At 37.7% G+C, this 16,451-nt stretch overlaps 1 protein-coding gene across 8 annotated transcripts in view; it reads left to right on the top strand.

Moving 5' to 3' along the window:
- The window catches only part of ELAVL2 (ELAV like RNA binding protein 2), a 164,883-nt gene extending 149,774 nt beyond the window's left edge, over window positions 1-15,109 (top strand). For 6 of the 8 annotated variants that reach the window (XM_043567486.1, XM_043567484.1, XM_043567487.1 and 3 more), the window contains 4 exons: window positions 46-199; window positions 3,532-3,757; window positions 11,669-11,707; window positions 12,324-15,109. In XM_043567486.1, the coding sequence (XP_043423421.1) occupies window positions 46-199; window positions 3,532-3,757; window positions 11,669-11,707; window positions 12,324-12,654 (750 nt within the window). In that variant the 3' untranslated portion in view covers window positions 12,655-15,109. The remainder of the gene's footprint in view (window positions 1-45; window positions 200-3,531; window positions 3,758-11,668; window positions 11,708-12,323) is intronic. The other 2 variants (XM_043567485.1, XM_043567483.1) reach the window with 1 other exon arrangement.
- The last annotated feature ends 1,342 nt before the right edge of the window (window positions 15,110-16,451 follow it).

Genomic DNA, 16,451 nt, shown 5'->3' with positions numbered 1-16,451 from the left:
GTAACTGAGTGTGTGTAGATGCTTAATTTCATTTTCCTTTCCCAGGTTTCCTATGCTCGCCCAAGTTCAGCTTCTATCAGAGATGCGAATTTGTATGTCAGTGGACTTCCGAAAACAATGACCCAGAAGGAGTTGGAGCAGCTTTTTTCACAATATGGACGCATCATTACTTCTCGTATTCTTGTTGACCAGGTCACTGGTAAGTCGGCAGCTGCTCTACACAATCTTTGACACTTTCTGAGTGGCAGATTGTGAAATATTTTGCCTTTCCGTACAGCAGTCTTGCCTCTAGAACATATCAAAGGTATATGTGGACCAGAAAATGCAATTTTCTGCTGGAATTGTTCATAAATATGCATGGATAAAAATAGATTGTGGAGTGAAGTGAGCGAGCTTGAGTCATTTCCACCCTGAAGGGGCAGGTTCGAAGCCTGTTTTATGGCATGTAATAAATTTGTAGATGATAATAATCCTCATTTCTAAGCTGCTGCGTGAAAAAAGCCCCCATCCTCCATAAAGTACTCCTCCTAATAAGCTGTCTTGTTTTTTTTGTAAAAAGCATAGTTTAATACCGCAGAATGCAACTAGTTCTCTAGGGGAGGATGACACCATGTCTGCACTAGCTGTTCAGGCTGGTTTCCAGGTCCATGCTGGATTGTATGGGCATGTGTAAAAGGTTGACTTTTTGAATGTTAAAATATTTTATGCCTGGTGTATCTTTTGACCAACTGAAATGAGAAGACTGATAGGTGTATTAAAACTTTTGTTGGTAAGGGAGCTCTTTTGCCAAAGCCTTTAAAAAAAGCAATACTGATTTGATTACAGATTTTAAAAATAAATGGTAATTTTCTATTATGAAAATAATGTTTATTTTTTAAAAACATACTGAAAATAGAGCAACATGATAAGGAGGGGGGAAAATTAACCTTAAGGCCATATACTCAAGCAGTCACATCAAGGCTTGGGGGAAAATGTAGACAGATTTTCCTCTTTAATATTCTTCATGTTTCTTCCTTTTCTTTCCTCTCTTTTACTTTTCTGGTTTTCCTTCTCCTTTTCTCTCTCTGTCATAATACCACCGGAAGAGATTCATTATGTATTACAATGTCTGTTGTCTTTTTAAAGTAAGCAGTGGACATCCTCATAATGCTTTGTGTTTCTGTGGTGTCTGTTATTTCTCCTCTTTCATTTCTCATTTTGTTTATTGGAGCCTCTCTTTTGTTTTAATGAGTCTGGCTATAGGTTAATCAGTTTTGTTGATATTTTCAAAGAACTAGCTCCTGGTTTCATTGATCTGTTGTTGTTTTAGTTTCTATATCATTTCTGTTCTAATCTTTAAAAAAAAAAAAAAGGAAGCACTAGATTAACTACAGAATAAAATCAGGCCAAGTTTTTATTTCTTCAAGTGAAGCTCAGTTGAGTTGATGTGAGTTTGAGTGGAAGCAGCCCGTGTTACGCTCTTCTGTACTGTTAATTGGGCTCATCCATAGGAGGCACCACACTTAGAGTTTTGGGTAGAGAGAGATCTACCTTCATACACATATGCTTGGGAGAATGGCCAATAGGTTGTGCTTTGTGAAGAAAATTTAGGGAAGGAAGGTAAAAATAAGGTCTTTTCATGATGACTGTGTTTTATAATCTTTCTTACATGTTCTTTCATTCTGTGCTGTATCACACAGACTGCTAACCAGGAAAAGAGAAATCGAGGTTTAGCAATCCAGATAAATTGGCTTAAAGCAATAGAAATGCCCTTTTATTTGTTCATATCATTTATGCTTTTTAAATTATTCTTAATGAGGACTTGGTGAATTGAGAGTAGATGTCACTTCTGCTACAGAATGCCCATCTCCTTAGGTGCAAATCCATCCTGAGTACATTGGCTCCCAAAGAGACTTACTTCATCCCTTCTGGGGTTAGTCATTGGTTCTTAAGTGTGGTCCCACCCCTGCAGCATCAGCATCCTCCTGGAACTTCACTAGAAATGCAGATTTCTGGGTTCCATCCAGAACCTAATGAATAAAACTCTGAGGATGGGCATTGTATCAAGCCCTTTGGGTTATTCTGGTGCATGCTCAAGTTTGAGGACCTCAGCTTGAGATGACTCAGTCTGTGTAGAGGCTATTGCATTGCTCATCTTATGCTTTCCTCGTGGAATAGTTAAGTTCTTGGGGGTTATTAATTCTTCACGCTAGTGAAGAATATATTTGCTGTCATTTCACCATTGTATCTTCATACTTATGGCTTTCAAGGTGAAATTATTCACTTTATCTGAAATGAAAAATAAAACCCTGCAATTTTGTTATTCAGCCATCAGGTGGTAATGTGCAACTGATGTAACTTAAATCAGAAAGGAAAAGTGGTATGGGCTGACATAAGTGTATATGGAAGAAATGCCTGTCCACTTAGAATAAAATTCTAAGCCATTGAATTTACACAGTATTAATTACAAAGCCAGTAGAACTTCATTCCTTTTTAAGGTTCCTGTAAATCGTGATGGTCTAGTACATTTTCTCAACCTTTCTCAATAACTTCTCATTCTAGACTCGTCTAGCTACCTTTCCCAAGCTGGTACGTCTAGTACCAATTTGCTTGCCCAAAAAGTATTTCCCTGCTACTGTTTTATCTCCAGATGGCCGGCTATGGGTTGACCTCAACTAGCCCATTTAAGATAATTAAATGGAATGGGTTGGGTTTTTGTCTGCCATTTTTCAGAAGCTGGACAGGTATTTGGCCCTCCCTCTGCTTTCCTATTCTTGTCTGTCAGAGTGGGAAGAACATGAGACAGAGAATGGCATTTCCATTGGAGTAATACTGCTAAAGCCAGAAAGCTTTGAGACTTTATTTCTAATTTATTTATTTAAAAATGTAGGTCCTCTTTTATCCCTTTTTCACCTTATAATAGTTAAAAGCTGTGGGGGAAGTTTCCAGGAACGAGAAAACCCTCTTTGGACACTTTCTTAAAGGGCCAGTGTCCTATGTAATATTATTAAGTAGAATTTTATTATTAAAAAGTTGGATGTAATATCTTTCTACCCCTGTAATATATTTTTAGCATAGCTTTGTAGCATTTTTAGCAAATGCCTGGTTCTGTTCTTCTTACAAGAAAGGAAGCTACTGTGCCCTTCATTTCTGAGCTGCTTATCCAACAGCATAAGAGAACTGGAGCTCAAGCATGTTGTTGTTGACATTATTAAAGAACGTCAGCATATGGGGGGGGGGAGCGGAGAGAAGACAGCAGGTAGGGAGAACATGGGCATACTGGTGTGCTGTTTTTCTTGGCTTATTGGTAGGCAGGTGATAATGGGTATTCAAATTGTGTAGATGACTTCATTAAAAAAAATACAAAATTGTTATTCTAGACTGAATTGCTACAGAGGTAAGGTAAAACTCTCCTCCTCCTGTTATTTTGTGGCAGATGTTATATGTAGGTGAAAACTTGTTTTTAAGGAGAAATTAATTTATCCTTTCTTCTCTCCTTCCCTTCTCCTTCTGCTCCCTCTTTCCCAAATCCTTACCCAAATTTACCAATAGGCATATCAAGGGGTGTAGGTTTTATTCGATTTGACAAGCGAATTGAGGCAGAAGAAGCTATCAAAGGCCTAAATGGCCAGAAACCGCCTGGTGCCACAGAGCCAATCACTGTAAAGTTTGCTAATAATCCAAGCCAAAAAACCAATCAGGCCATCCTTTCCCAGCTGTACCAGTCTCCAAACAGAAGGTATCCAGGACCACTAGCTCAGCAGGCACAGCGTTTTAGGTAAGTCTGGTCTGGTTCTTATGCCCAGCTACTAAACTCAGAACTCTCAGGTTCACTGTGCAGTACTTTTATTGATAGGATCTCTTGCTTTGCTGTTCTGTTGTTGTTGTTGTTTTCTTTCTTTTTCTTACGGGCACAGAGAAAACCTATTTGAGGTGCAGTGTCTTATGCTAATATTAAAGGTGGTAACAAAAAGGGACGATAAGCTGTACTAGTGATTCTCAACTGGGTAGTAATTTTGCCCCTCAGGGGACTTTTGGCAGTGTCTGGCGACATTTGTGTGGACATGACTTGGGTGCAGTGTGGTACTGGCATCTAATGAGTAGAGGTCAGGGATGCTGCTGAACATCCATCCTTCAGTACACAGTATAGCCTCCAACAGCAACAAATCATATAGCCCCAGACATCCATAGTGCAAGGTTATAAACTCCGACCGGCAGAATGCTGGGTTGTTTCTGTTTCCAGTACTTCTGATTTCTCCTTTTTAGTTTTTTTCTTGATAAGATTTTATTCCTGTATTTCAGCTTTTAGGTCAAGCTCTTTCAGTTACTTTGCTTTATAATATGTATACCACTAAGGATATATAACCTATGTGAAAACATTGTTTCTACAAATGGATTCCCCTCACCTTTTAAAATTTTATTCTTGTATTATAGGGGTTGGCAAGCCTCCTCTGTAAAGGACCACATAGTAAATACTCTAGACTTTATGGGTCATGGTTACTGTTGCATACATTTTTTTTTTTTTTAACAACTCTTTAAAAATGTAAAAGCCATTTTTCACTCCTGGGCTATACAGAAACAGATGGCAGTCTGGATTTGGCCTGTGGGTGGTAGTTTTCAGACCCCTGTATAGTCCATAGAATGACTCTGCATCTTCAGCCCAAAGAAGGCATTCTATCTTGTAGACAAGCATAAATATTTCAGTTTTTCAAGTTTTATTTTAAACTTGGGATAACAATCAAATCAAGAGTCATTTTAAAAACATCTCTAATCTGCATGTGAGAACAGTGACTTTAAGACTTTAAACACAGCACAAAGAACTTCTGGTTTCATAAGCAAAGTCACCCAGTTTTTTTTTTTTTCCCCAGAACATTTTTTTAATATCCTTTTGGCCATATGGTATACTGCAGCCATAATTCCATCTAACCCCATGCTAATTTTTTTTCTTTTTAATCCCAAGTGCATATCAGTTTTCTTTCTTTCCTTGCAGGGGTAGAATAGTTAATTACTAAAAATAGGATCACAAATGTAGCTTAATGAAGAGTTATGTTTTTGAACTTAAATCACATGCGTTTTTTTTTCTTTGGGGTATTGAGAGTACTGAAAAGAGTGGAGATAAAATCGGTCAGATATCTGCTTTTAAAAAAATACTTGTGTCACCTGAGGTGTGAGAAGGAAATTTGCCATAAACAGTATGGTCACTTCCTACTTAGGGTAGCTTTTGCCCTGGGAGTAGAGGTGGTGCTATCAAAAGGCTCCATTTGGAACTGGATGACTGGGTACCCAGTCGATTGAGCCTTTTTTTCACTCTCTGTTTTAACTTGGCAAGGTTAAAAAAAAAAAAAAAAAAAAAAAAGCATTGTCAGAAAGCACACCTGGTACCTTTGACTTTGGTGGATGATAGTGGCCATGGCTTCAGGGAGAGGTGCGCGAAGCAGCTGGATGCTTGCCCTTGTGGAGAAAGAAATCTCATAAAACCATTTTTTTTAGCTCTGCCTGTGGGTTTCCTCTGTGACATCTTAAAGCGAATAATACTTTCTGGAAATTTTGCACAGACACATTTGAGGGATTTTAGAGGTGTTTCCTGGACAGCCCATCCAGTTGACTTCAGAGCTCTTTGGGGCCTAGAAAAGAGTTTTGAGCTTACAGAGAGGAAGGTTCTTTGAGACTTACAGGTTGATTTCAACCCTGTGAAAATAAAATAAAATGTTTGATGTTAATAGAAACCTGTTTGCATTTTAAATTGTTGGTTATTTCTGGTGTTTTCCAATTTAAGCTCTTGATTTGTTTTATGGCAGTTATTAAGTAAAACTCTGTTCTGAGAGTCAAGATTGAATTCTGAGGAAGATTGGGCAAGAGGACTGAGATGACAGGATCTTTAGGAGAATGCCTGATTACTGAAATGGCCAGGCATGCAGGGGACTCCCGAGACTAGGCTGATGACTACTGTATCTGCTCACAGCCCCACCCAGCCCACTCCCTGCATGTTCTCTGCTTCTTACTTGTGGTTCTGTAAAGCTTTCCAGGATGTTATGATGGTCAAATTTATTATCTTGCTAAATATATTTCTGCCCATCCTTTGCTTTTATCTTTTTATTCCATATGTTACCAACTTGAAATTCTTCCTTTCCCTGACTCCTAGAAAAAGAAATTCTGAAAAAAGGGGAATGAGAATTGTCTAAGGAAAACTCGGTTTTAGAAATTGAGGGTGATTTTTATTGTCCAGGATTTCTATTGACTCTTGTCTCTACCGCCCTATGATCTTTTCCTCCCATAATCTCTGTCTAGATATTAAGTTATGAACTAGTCTTTGAGCTCAGTGAAAGCATTTGGTCTAGACTGAGTGTTAGAAGAAATCGGGAGTCCTATCCCTAGGGTTCAGGTTTAACCTGATGTGTGTTTGGTTGCTTTTCTTGAGTATTTTAAGAACTTGGTTGTCATTACCTTGACAACCCCCCCCCCCCAGTTGAATTAACATTGAATCTTCTCTTCATAAAGACCGTGGAATTAAGGACTTGCTTGTTTTGCTAGTATTTTGTTCTTCTCTCGTTCAAATCTAGATCATTACAGAAATACTTTCTTCCTAATGTCTGTGTCCTAATGCTCATAGCCTTCAGTTTATCACCTTCCAGCAGACACTTAGAAAATTTCTGTTTTTTATGCTGTCATAGTACCTTGGGAGTTGAGAGAGATCGGAGAATACAAGTTATAAGTATAACAATAGTCAAGGATATTTTTAATATTCATGAAATGCACCATATCTTTTAAGGTCAGGAAAATTAAAACCCATGCAATAAAGGTTAAGTTTATTTTTATTAAAAAAATTTTTTTTAAACGTTTATTTTTGAGAGACAGAGAATGAGTGGGGAGGGACAGAGAGAGAGGGAGGCACAGAATCCAAAGTGGGCTCCAGGCTCTGAGCTGTCAGCACAGAACCCGATGTGGGGCTCAAACCCACGAACCATGAGATCATGACCTGAGCTGAAGTTGAATGTTTAACGGACTGAGCCACCCAGGCGCCCCAGGGTTAAGTTTAAAAGTGGGCTTGTGAAGTTTATGACCCAGTTAACCCATATGAATAGTTAGAGAATTATTTTAACGTGAGCAAGTGCTCATTTAATTGACTACAGTCTTCAAAATAAAACCATCCTTATTTATTTGGATACATAGTATAATTCAAGCCCCTTAAGTATGTTTTTGGGACACCATGTCTGAATTAAGCTTTCAGCCAAATATTTCATCTCTCTTCTTGTGGGGCAGCTTTAATTTTATTGAATGTGATCTAGTCTAATGGCCTGTGTGCCTGCTTCTATAAGCCTTTATGCATTTGTAAAGTAGCCATTTAAATCAGCACTCGTGTTGCATTTAAGGCAAATGCTGATGGCACTACCATGATTTCCTTTTGGAATAAACTGGTATCAGTCCTCCTGAGTAATTTTTTTTTTTTCTTGTAGAGGATAGATGATGCCATCTAATTGGACAAGGGGATAAGTTGATGATCTTGTGGTTTAACTTCAGAGCAGATCTGGGCGAGTGCTTTGGAGAGGTTTTGAGAACCAGTTTGTAGACTTCATAGTGTCACTTTCTTAACCACTAGTAATCTCTCTATATTTTTATTTCTGACTTTAATTAAAGTCACATTTCCCCTTTTACTTGTATAGGCCTTCCTGTAGTCTTGTCGGCCAATTTTCTTGGAAGCTAAGCAGATGTCTTCTTTCTGTTCTCTACTTAAAAACCTCTAGTTTTGAAATCAGAATGCTCTATCTAATATAGGGTTCTGTTCAAAATATGGCCTCGTATGAGTTGTATTTGTATTGATAGAAAAATGTTTGTACCTGTATCCCCAGTATATGTTTTTATAAATTATATAAACATGGGCTTCTGCTATTACATTCATTAACTCATAAACACTAGTCAAACACAGGAAATAAAGATGAAACAATATATTAAATGTCTTATTATCATGCTGACTTACTATACATTTCATTTACCCAGTATTTTAATAATAAATATGCCTTTAAAGCAAGATTCATAAAATTATCTTGGTAATTTTGAACTTCATGTCTGATTTCATGAAAGTGAGACGTTGGATTATCTTGTGTGTAACCTCATAATGTACTTTGTACTAAGAGTAGGAGAAATAATCTGCTCTCCCTGTTTTTGTTTACTTGTGCTTCCCTTACTGGTGTCATCCTCACTCTGATGATGAGGATTTGTATAGAAATCTTTCTGAAGCTACATCTTCTTCAAGGGTTATTTTAATTAAAGCTAGGTTTCCCTATCTAATCCTCCAAATCCACTTAATGTGTTATTTGTAAAGTGGATTATGTCCAAGCTAAAGAACAAGGGAAGAGTGTCACTGTCCCTTTTGAGGACTACTCAGTCTTCCCTCAGGAAAGTATGGGGACTGAGCAAGGGTACTGGGTGCAGTGCCTCAGTTAAATTTGAGTAAAGGATATTGTTTTTAAGTTTATTTATGTAAGTAATTTTTACAAGACCCTGAGATCAAGAGTCCCATTTTCCTCCAACTGAGCCAGCCAGGTGCCCCAAGAATACTTTTAAAGTTAAAAGCATATTTTTAATGGGAATTTTAATATTTTCTTGTCACACTGTAGTTAATCGTTATTCACACCCATCTGGGTCATTCTGGAGGCTACTAACTTGTTAGGTCTCCATTAAAAATAGGCTTCTGTTTTTAAATGAGCACCTATTAAAAGATGTCTGCCCTTGGGCTCTGGACATACCAGCAAAGATGTATAATTCTGGAGAGTAAAATAGTGGTCATGTGTCTGACCGGTAAACTAGGCAATTACAAGAGAAGATGCCTAGTTTACAGTCTCCCAACTGCTACAAACAAGATTTGGGGTGCACAGTGCCCACGTGAAGTGCCCACTGATTACTCCCAACTCCCATGAGAAATAGTGGGTGTGTGGCACCAACTGTTGCATGCAGGCTGGAGTTTTCAGCATTGCCTAGGTCCTGTTTCTTAGATCCCGTGTTCCTCTTTGCTCTCCTTGTTAGTGGAGGATGTGGGAGAGGACGATGTGGGAGAGGATGGAGGAGGGAGATGGTGGGAGGGGGCCGGCGGGGGTTGACTAAGAACTTGGCTTAAGTTCCAAAGGACTGAATTTTTCCTGAAAGTGTAAGTAAAGAAATAAATGGTCAGGATCACAGTGTGTCCTAGGATTTCACAGGTGGGGCAAATATGAGGCCCGCTGAGAGAGCCTTCGAGATCCTAGTGTAAAGGCCTAGAACTCCTGCATGGGGAATCCTTGGATTCTCTAAAACCTGTAATTCACTTCTGGGGCAGTTTTGGTTTCTACCCTGTCTTGAAAATACTGAAAATTTGCTTAGAAGATTGCATTTCTGGACTTCAGGTTGTGGGTTGGTATACTGAACTGATAGTGGCAGAGCGTAACAGTCCCTACCTGGGCTGGCAGAGACGACATAACACTACTTTGAATCGATAAGTGTCTCTGCATCTGGCCCCTTCAGCACTTTGGAAGGAGACTTCAATATGCTCTTCTTTTCTATAGGTATCCTCTGCCAAGTGCATTCTTCATTGATCATTCTAGCAATTGCATGAAATTATTTGTATCCTATTACTTGAGGGTTGGTGATACTAATTTGTATGCATCTTTATTTCTGGTGTTGGTGGCCTTTCCTTTTTGGAGTATAAAGGCATGACTATCACCTCTGCAGAAAGCAAAGCCTTCCCACCTATGTACTCTTTCCACACATGTGCTTTTTCCTTGCATATACAAATAGGCTCCCCAAGCAGCCCTCCTGATAGTTTTCATTCTGGATTAAGTAGTTAAGGATAGTATTGGTAACCTTATTGCTTTATTTGTCACCAGATAGTTGTAAACCTGCAGCGATCCAGGCCTGTGGTTATGCACAGTGGCACAGTGGGGAATGAACATGTCCCTGCTCCTGAGAGGGTATTGGGACAGGACCTACACACACAGATGAGGGTCTTTTGTCATTGTGATTTGTTCTCTTCCCTTACACTTTGCACTACATCAGCTCAGTTACTTCTTTCTGTTTTCACGAAACACACAAAATGCCCTGGGGTGATTGGGAACAGGAATGTATAAAGGTTCTTTTTCCAATTCTAAAAGACCAGAAAGAGATGTTTTCTTGGCTTTTATAAAACAAAAGGGAATTGCTGTCTCATGTGTGCCCTAGACTCATTTGAGGCCACAGGTTAGACAATAATGTTGAGACATTTTTCAGACTTAACCTTTCATAGGTGTTATAAGAAGGAAAAAAAAATTGTTCCCCCTGCCTCACGATCTTACTTTGGACAGTATTGAACATTGCAGCAGTTGAAGGTGGTTCTGTCTACAACGAGTTAAGTTATGCCTACATCCTCTGAACACATATAATTAATTGGTATGCATTCTGGAAATTGAAACATGAGAATGGTCCGTTTGAAACTGACAAGAAAAATCAAGTATTATAAAATCAACTTAAGTTTTGAAATAGGAAAGAGATGGGGAGTTTTAAAGAGTACCTACCCACCCCCAACTATTGAGTTTTAAAAATATTAAGGGAAGCTCAAGTTGGTTGGTTTGTTTCTACCTGGCTTCTTACACCTTGAGTGGGGCTACAGTTCCTGTGGCAGAATCAAAATAAGCATCAGTCTCAGGGTCTGAACTCTTTGCCCTCTTGCCTGCTGGAGCAATGAGTCTGTTGCCTTTCTCTGGTCTTTAGTTGAGCACGTTGAGAAATGACAGACTTAGCTGATACTGTCTGTAAGGTTCTTTCTGCCTGTAAAACACCACTTTGTAAGAAATGAGAGTCCTTCAGAATTGGGAGATTGAAGGGAAATCATAGAATATTGGTGCCACCATTTACTAGCCCTGTGGTCTTGGGCAAGTCACTTAATCTGTGTGCCTTGGTATATTCAGGGACCAACAGAGCTATGAAAATTAATGCTAAAAAATTCAGCTGAGTAAATGTGAAGATGAAATTGGCTTTATTGAACAATTCATGAATCAAGTAGCATTTTACCTAGCAGACAGAAAAGAGCTCCAAGGAGATGTACAAAATGGAAGGCTTTTATATACAAAACAGGTGGCTTTTATAGGCAGAAGGGAACAGGAAAAGAGAGGTTTTTAACAAAGAGTGGATTGTTTCAGGCTAGGTACCTTCCTTTGGGGGAAGGGTCTTTCCAGCAGATAACCTCACTAGATTTGACCACGTAATACCAGATTGACTGATTAAAGTTCATATCCTTGAACCTACTAGTAGATACCAAGTCTTAGTTTGCTGACATGGGGCTCCGCACAGGCGATTCCATTTGGGGCCTGTTTCTTTTTTTTAACAGCAGTGTAAAATACATGTAGGTGCATGTGAAGCACTTAGAATTTACCTGGCGGTAGGTGAGAGCCCAAAGATTAACTGTTCCACAGCCTCCACATTTCCTTTCTGGTTTGCTCAGATGACCACCAGCATTTCCTCTATGTGGCACGAACCACTGTAGCGATAAACTATCCATTGGAAAAAGTAGTGTCTTAATGCCAGTGGGAACCCATTCTCTCAAGTTTTGAGACCCAAAGTTTTGAGACTTCACATAGAATTAATATGCAGATATCCCCTTGGAAGATGGCAATAACAAACCCAGCTCTTTTGAACGTCCAGGGGAAAATGAGAAACTGAAGTTTGCTAAATGTGTGTTTTGCAGGTTGGACAATCTGCTCAATATGGCTTATGGAGTAAAGAGGTAATGACAGAGGTTCATGATACTCATAATCCCTTCCCATAATTGATTAGTTTCTTTGATTTTGGGAGTGTCCCCCTTCATAAGTTTGTGTTCAGTTTTCTTTTGCATGTACAACCTAATGAAAAGCTGCTTTTTGAAGCACGGTTGACTGAAGGAATATTTTTATACTGCTGGATAGATACCCCTGGTCTTTAAAAAACCCCATTATTTGTTGTGTATTGCATCGCGACGTTATAGCATGTTTATGTATGTGTTGGTACCTTCCCCTCCCCAATCCTGCTCAATTCATGAAGCCACTTCTAAATATATTCTAAATATATTTCTTTGCTATTGTGGGTCATATTATCCAATATAGCATATAATGGCCATTTCATAACTTAATGCCTTGTCAAAAGAGCATGTCACTGCAAGCCTTGATTGAAACATCAAGTGGTTGTATGTATCTTTTGATGGGGGGAGGTTTACTCAAACTCTTGGGATGGGAGAGGGAAAAGAAATAACGTCCATTGCTGTAACCAACCTCTGTTTCTATTTGTGTGTGTGTGTGTGTGTGTGTGCGCGCGCGCGCGTGTGTGTGTGCGTGCGCATGTGTATGTGTGTTTCCTGTTTTGTTTAGTAGGTTTTCTCCAATGACCATTGATGGAATGACCAGTTTGGCTGGAATTAATATACCTGGGCACCCAGGAACAGGGTGGTGTATTTTTGTGTACAACCTGGCTCCTGACGCAGATGAGAGTATCCTGTGGCAAATGTTTGGGCCTTTTGGAGCGGTCACCAACGTGAAGGTCATCCGTGACTTTAACACCAATAAATGCAAAGGTTTTGGATTTGTGACTATGACCAACTATGATGAGGCCGCCATGGCGATAGCTAGCCTCAATGGATACCGTCTGGGAGACAGAGTACTGCAGGTCTCCTTTAAGACAAACAAAACGCACAAAGCCTAATGAGCTCTTGTCCTCAGTCCATTTATATATGAAAACTATACAACAAAGGCAAGTTAAGAGAAACTTTATACATTAGTAAATGTCTTTGTAAGTCAGTGTTGAGATGGGGATAAAACGACTACTTAGCATCCTAAGAAATATGTGAGATTTTTTATTGCTAGTATTTGAATTAAAACTTCTTAAATATCTTTTATGTTTGAATATGGACAAGAGGTACAGGGTTTTTACCTGTCACATTGCATTCTATTGCCTTCTTTGAAGAAGGTGGACCTTTTAAAGTGTTTCAGCTAAGGGAAGACATTTCTTTTCTTTTTACATAACTGCCTTGAACCTGTGAGTAAATATTGAGGCTTTGTGTTGTAATTCTTCAGTTGGTTGTGTCTTTTTTTTCCCCCTTTTATTTCTTTTCCTAATTAGCTTTGTGTTTGGTTTACATTTAAAGCATTACTGTTATGTCTAAGAAAAGTATTTTGAAGTTTACATTTTTATTTATGAAGTTAAAAACAGTATTTATTTTGTAATTATGATTTGGGTTGGGGAAGGGGGGGGCTACATTATAAACGCTTATTGTAAGAATACTGGAGAACTTTTCGTAAAGCAGTACCTTGCCAAAGAGATAAGAGCCTCTTTGATGTGGGTTTAAAAAAAGCATCTATTTTTATAAAAAAGAAAATTTGGAGAAACTTTTTACTGGTCCTGGAACAAATATTTTGACTTGAATACTTTGAGAAATCTCTTCATATGACACCTAGTGAGCTTTTAAAATTTACCAGGAAATTTGCAGTGGTTGGAAAATTTAGAAAGATTTATGATGTAGAAAAACTACTTTTGAGATCTTTGTATGAAAGGAGTAGAATCAATGGGGGAAACACTGCTGGTTTCATTTTTGTAATCACCAGTGGAGCGTCTGATCATCCTGGTTATTATGTGATAGGTGGCTCACATTGATTTGTGATTTTGAAACAAATAAAAAAAATTTACAAAAGAATATATAAGAGCAGGCAAGAAATTTAAATTACCAAGAGATGGGGGAAAAAAAAATCTGTTCTTCCTAAAGAAATCCCTTCAGATAGAGCTCATGGTGTTTAGTGATGTACTTGCAGTATTGTTTGAAGAATTGTTTTGTCTTAAGGAAAAAAGATGTTGCACATGATTTGTACTGCAGCAAATCGGCAAAAGTGATCTGAGTTGGATATATTTGAAGGTATTTTGAAAGTTACGTTCAAGGCTAACACCTGAGCTTTGTGTAATGTAAATAAGACCTTGTGTTTATGAACCTTTCAGCTAATTTGATTTTTTTTTCCCTTACATGCCAAGTGATGTTCAGGTTTTGAATGTTTTTGTATCAGTTTTTTCCTTTGTAAATGGCATTAACATTGTTACTTGAGGTCTTGCTTAATCACTTTCGTTGTCCTGAGGACTTGAATTTACAGTGCATCAGATTTGTTGCTAATTTTGTCTGTAGATAGTCTAGCTTCAGCTGTTTATGGTGATGCTACATTTTCGTTTATAAATATGTTTGTGGTAAAAAAAAAATGAGTATAACCATAGGTTTTGAACAAATTTCCTTACATTTTTCATACAAAAGTCATAAATATCTGTATGCTACTGAAATTTAACTTTGTATGATGCTTAAACCACTATTTGGGGAAATAATAAAATAAGTCTTTACCATGTATGAAAGAAATTTTAAAAAATACAAAATATTTTCTGATTAGCATCTAGCTTATAATAAATTTTCAAAAAAGCTGAAGGCAAAAATGCCTTCATCAGGATGCACTGAGAACTATATAGTTACGTCCTGCTTTTTGTATAAACTGAGATGCTCACATGCTTCCCCTTAGAACAGGCAATGTGCTATGCATAACATAGTTGTACATTATCTTTGCGGTTGCGTTGAATTTTATTTTTTATTATTTAAAAATTGTAGTTATAAAATTTTTCAGTATAGTACAGTACATATACTGTGAGGCGCGTGCTAAAGTGAATAAGCGAGTTTTCATGCTGACCCACTCAATGCTATTCAGAAATCAATTGGCTTAGCACTTTCTCATATCCTTAGGTGCATTTAGATTGTCAGAGTTAACCTTCTGCGTTTAAAAAAAAAAAAAAACTAAAAAACAAAATACATGTATATACTTAAAAAAAAAAATAATAAGGTTTCCCTCACGGGAAAACAGCAGCTACGTGCTTCTTTCCTATACTACTGTAGCAAACCAAGGCATTGATGAGAGGGCATGCAAATTGTGCTTCACTTTACAGTGTTTATCAGAGCACTTAATAAAATGTAAGGCTGGTATTTATTTGAAGTTGTACAGTATGACTTAATTCACATCTGTTGGAATAGAAAATATATTCTGTTGAGTATTTAAGAGGCTGTACATGTTTTCTTTTGTGTTTGGATTCTTTGTACTTTTTCATGTTCAGTACATCAATAAACAAAGTTGAAGGGAAAGAACAGTGTGGTGAGTAGGTCTTTATACACATTTTGGGGGCTCCTGTGCTGAGGCTGATAAACTTACTCTCTAGAGTTAAGAGATTCTCTCAGAGCTTTAGTTGAAAGCAGTGTTATATCCAAAGTAAGAATTCTAAAAGCATGTTAGTTGAAGTAGAATGTGCAAAAAAATTTTTTTGAATGACACTTCTGATAGTCAGCTTTCAAATATTACTTAATGAGTAATTTTTATAGGAATACATGCTACTATCAGTGGTAACATTTGGGTAATTGGATTAGATGCTGACATCATTTTGTTGCTCTGATTTAATAATCACTACCTTTTTTTTTTTTTTTTGTAACAAATGGGAATTGTCCTCACATATTTACATGAGCTAAAGAAAAACCAAAGAGAAGGAAGATAACTTATTCTGCTTCTACCAGCAAGGTTTAATTCACCCATGGGATTAATTTCTGGTGTGTGAGATTTATTCTTGTTGCCCTAGTGCCAGATTGTCAAGAGACTCTTCTCAGAAATCAGAAGCTCAGTTTTCATTAGGTTAAGGCTGATGTGTGTAGTATATGTGTCCAAATCTTGAACTGTACCAACCCTGTGTTGTTCATACATGTTCAGTTTTTGTAACACACCCTTACCAGATCTGTGGAGGAAAACAAATTCTTCTTACTGATCTTTTATGTGAACAGTCTACTTCTATAGAGCTTAAGAAAATTTGATATAATGAAGTAATCCCCCCCCCCCCCCCGCCTTACAAAGTATACTAAATAGTATACTAAATGGCTCTTTTAGATTTGATTGTATCTGTCAGGGTTGGGTGTTTTTTTTTGTTTTTTTTTTTTTTTTTTTGTAAAAAGCCATTCTAAGAGTAATTGTCCTGAATTCACAATGTAGTAGTCAAGAGATTAGCTGAGTGACAAGACAATTCCTTTTCTTCCAACATGCAATTAATCTCAAATCTCCATACCCCCTTCTTTATTATATGAATTTAATACTCTAATTTTATGATGTCAGAACACCCTCCTGTCACCCCTCTCTTCCTGTATGCTTATCTGTATTTTGACTGGTTTGCATGTCAGCAGTTCTTTTATATTTGAGCAGATAGTGGAAAAATTCTCAGGAGAGGAGGTTGATGAGACTACTGGTATACTGGAGGAGAAATGTTTTTTCCTTAGTATCCTTTCCACCTTATGCTTGCAAATTGTCTAGAGTATTACAATTCAGTGTTAGGGTTGCCAACATAAATTTTTAATCTTAACATCATTTTACATTTTATTTTATTTTATTTTTTAATGTTTATTTTTGAGAGAGAGAGAGAGGGAGACACAGAAGCAGAAGCAGGCTCCA

This window comes from Prionailurus bengalensis, chromosome D4, assembly GCF_016509475.1.
Source record: "Prionailurus bengalensis isolate Pbe53 chromosome D4, Fcat_Pben_1.1_paternal_pri, whole genome shotgun sequence".
NCBI lineage: Eukaryota > Metazoa > Chordata > Mammalia > Carnivora > Felidae > Prionailurus > Prionailurus bengalensis.
This window is presented reverse-complemented; position numbering and strand designations above follow the sequence as displayed.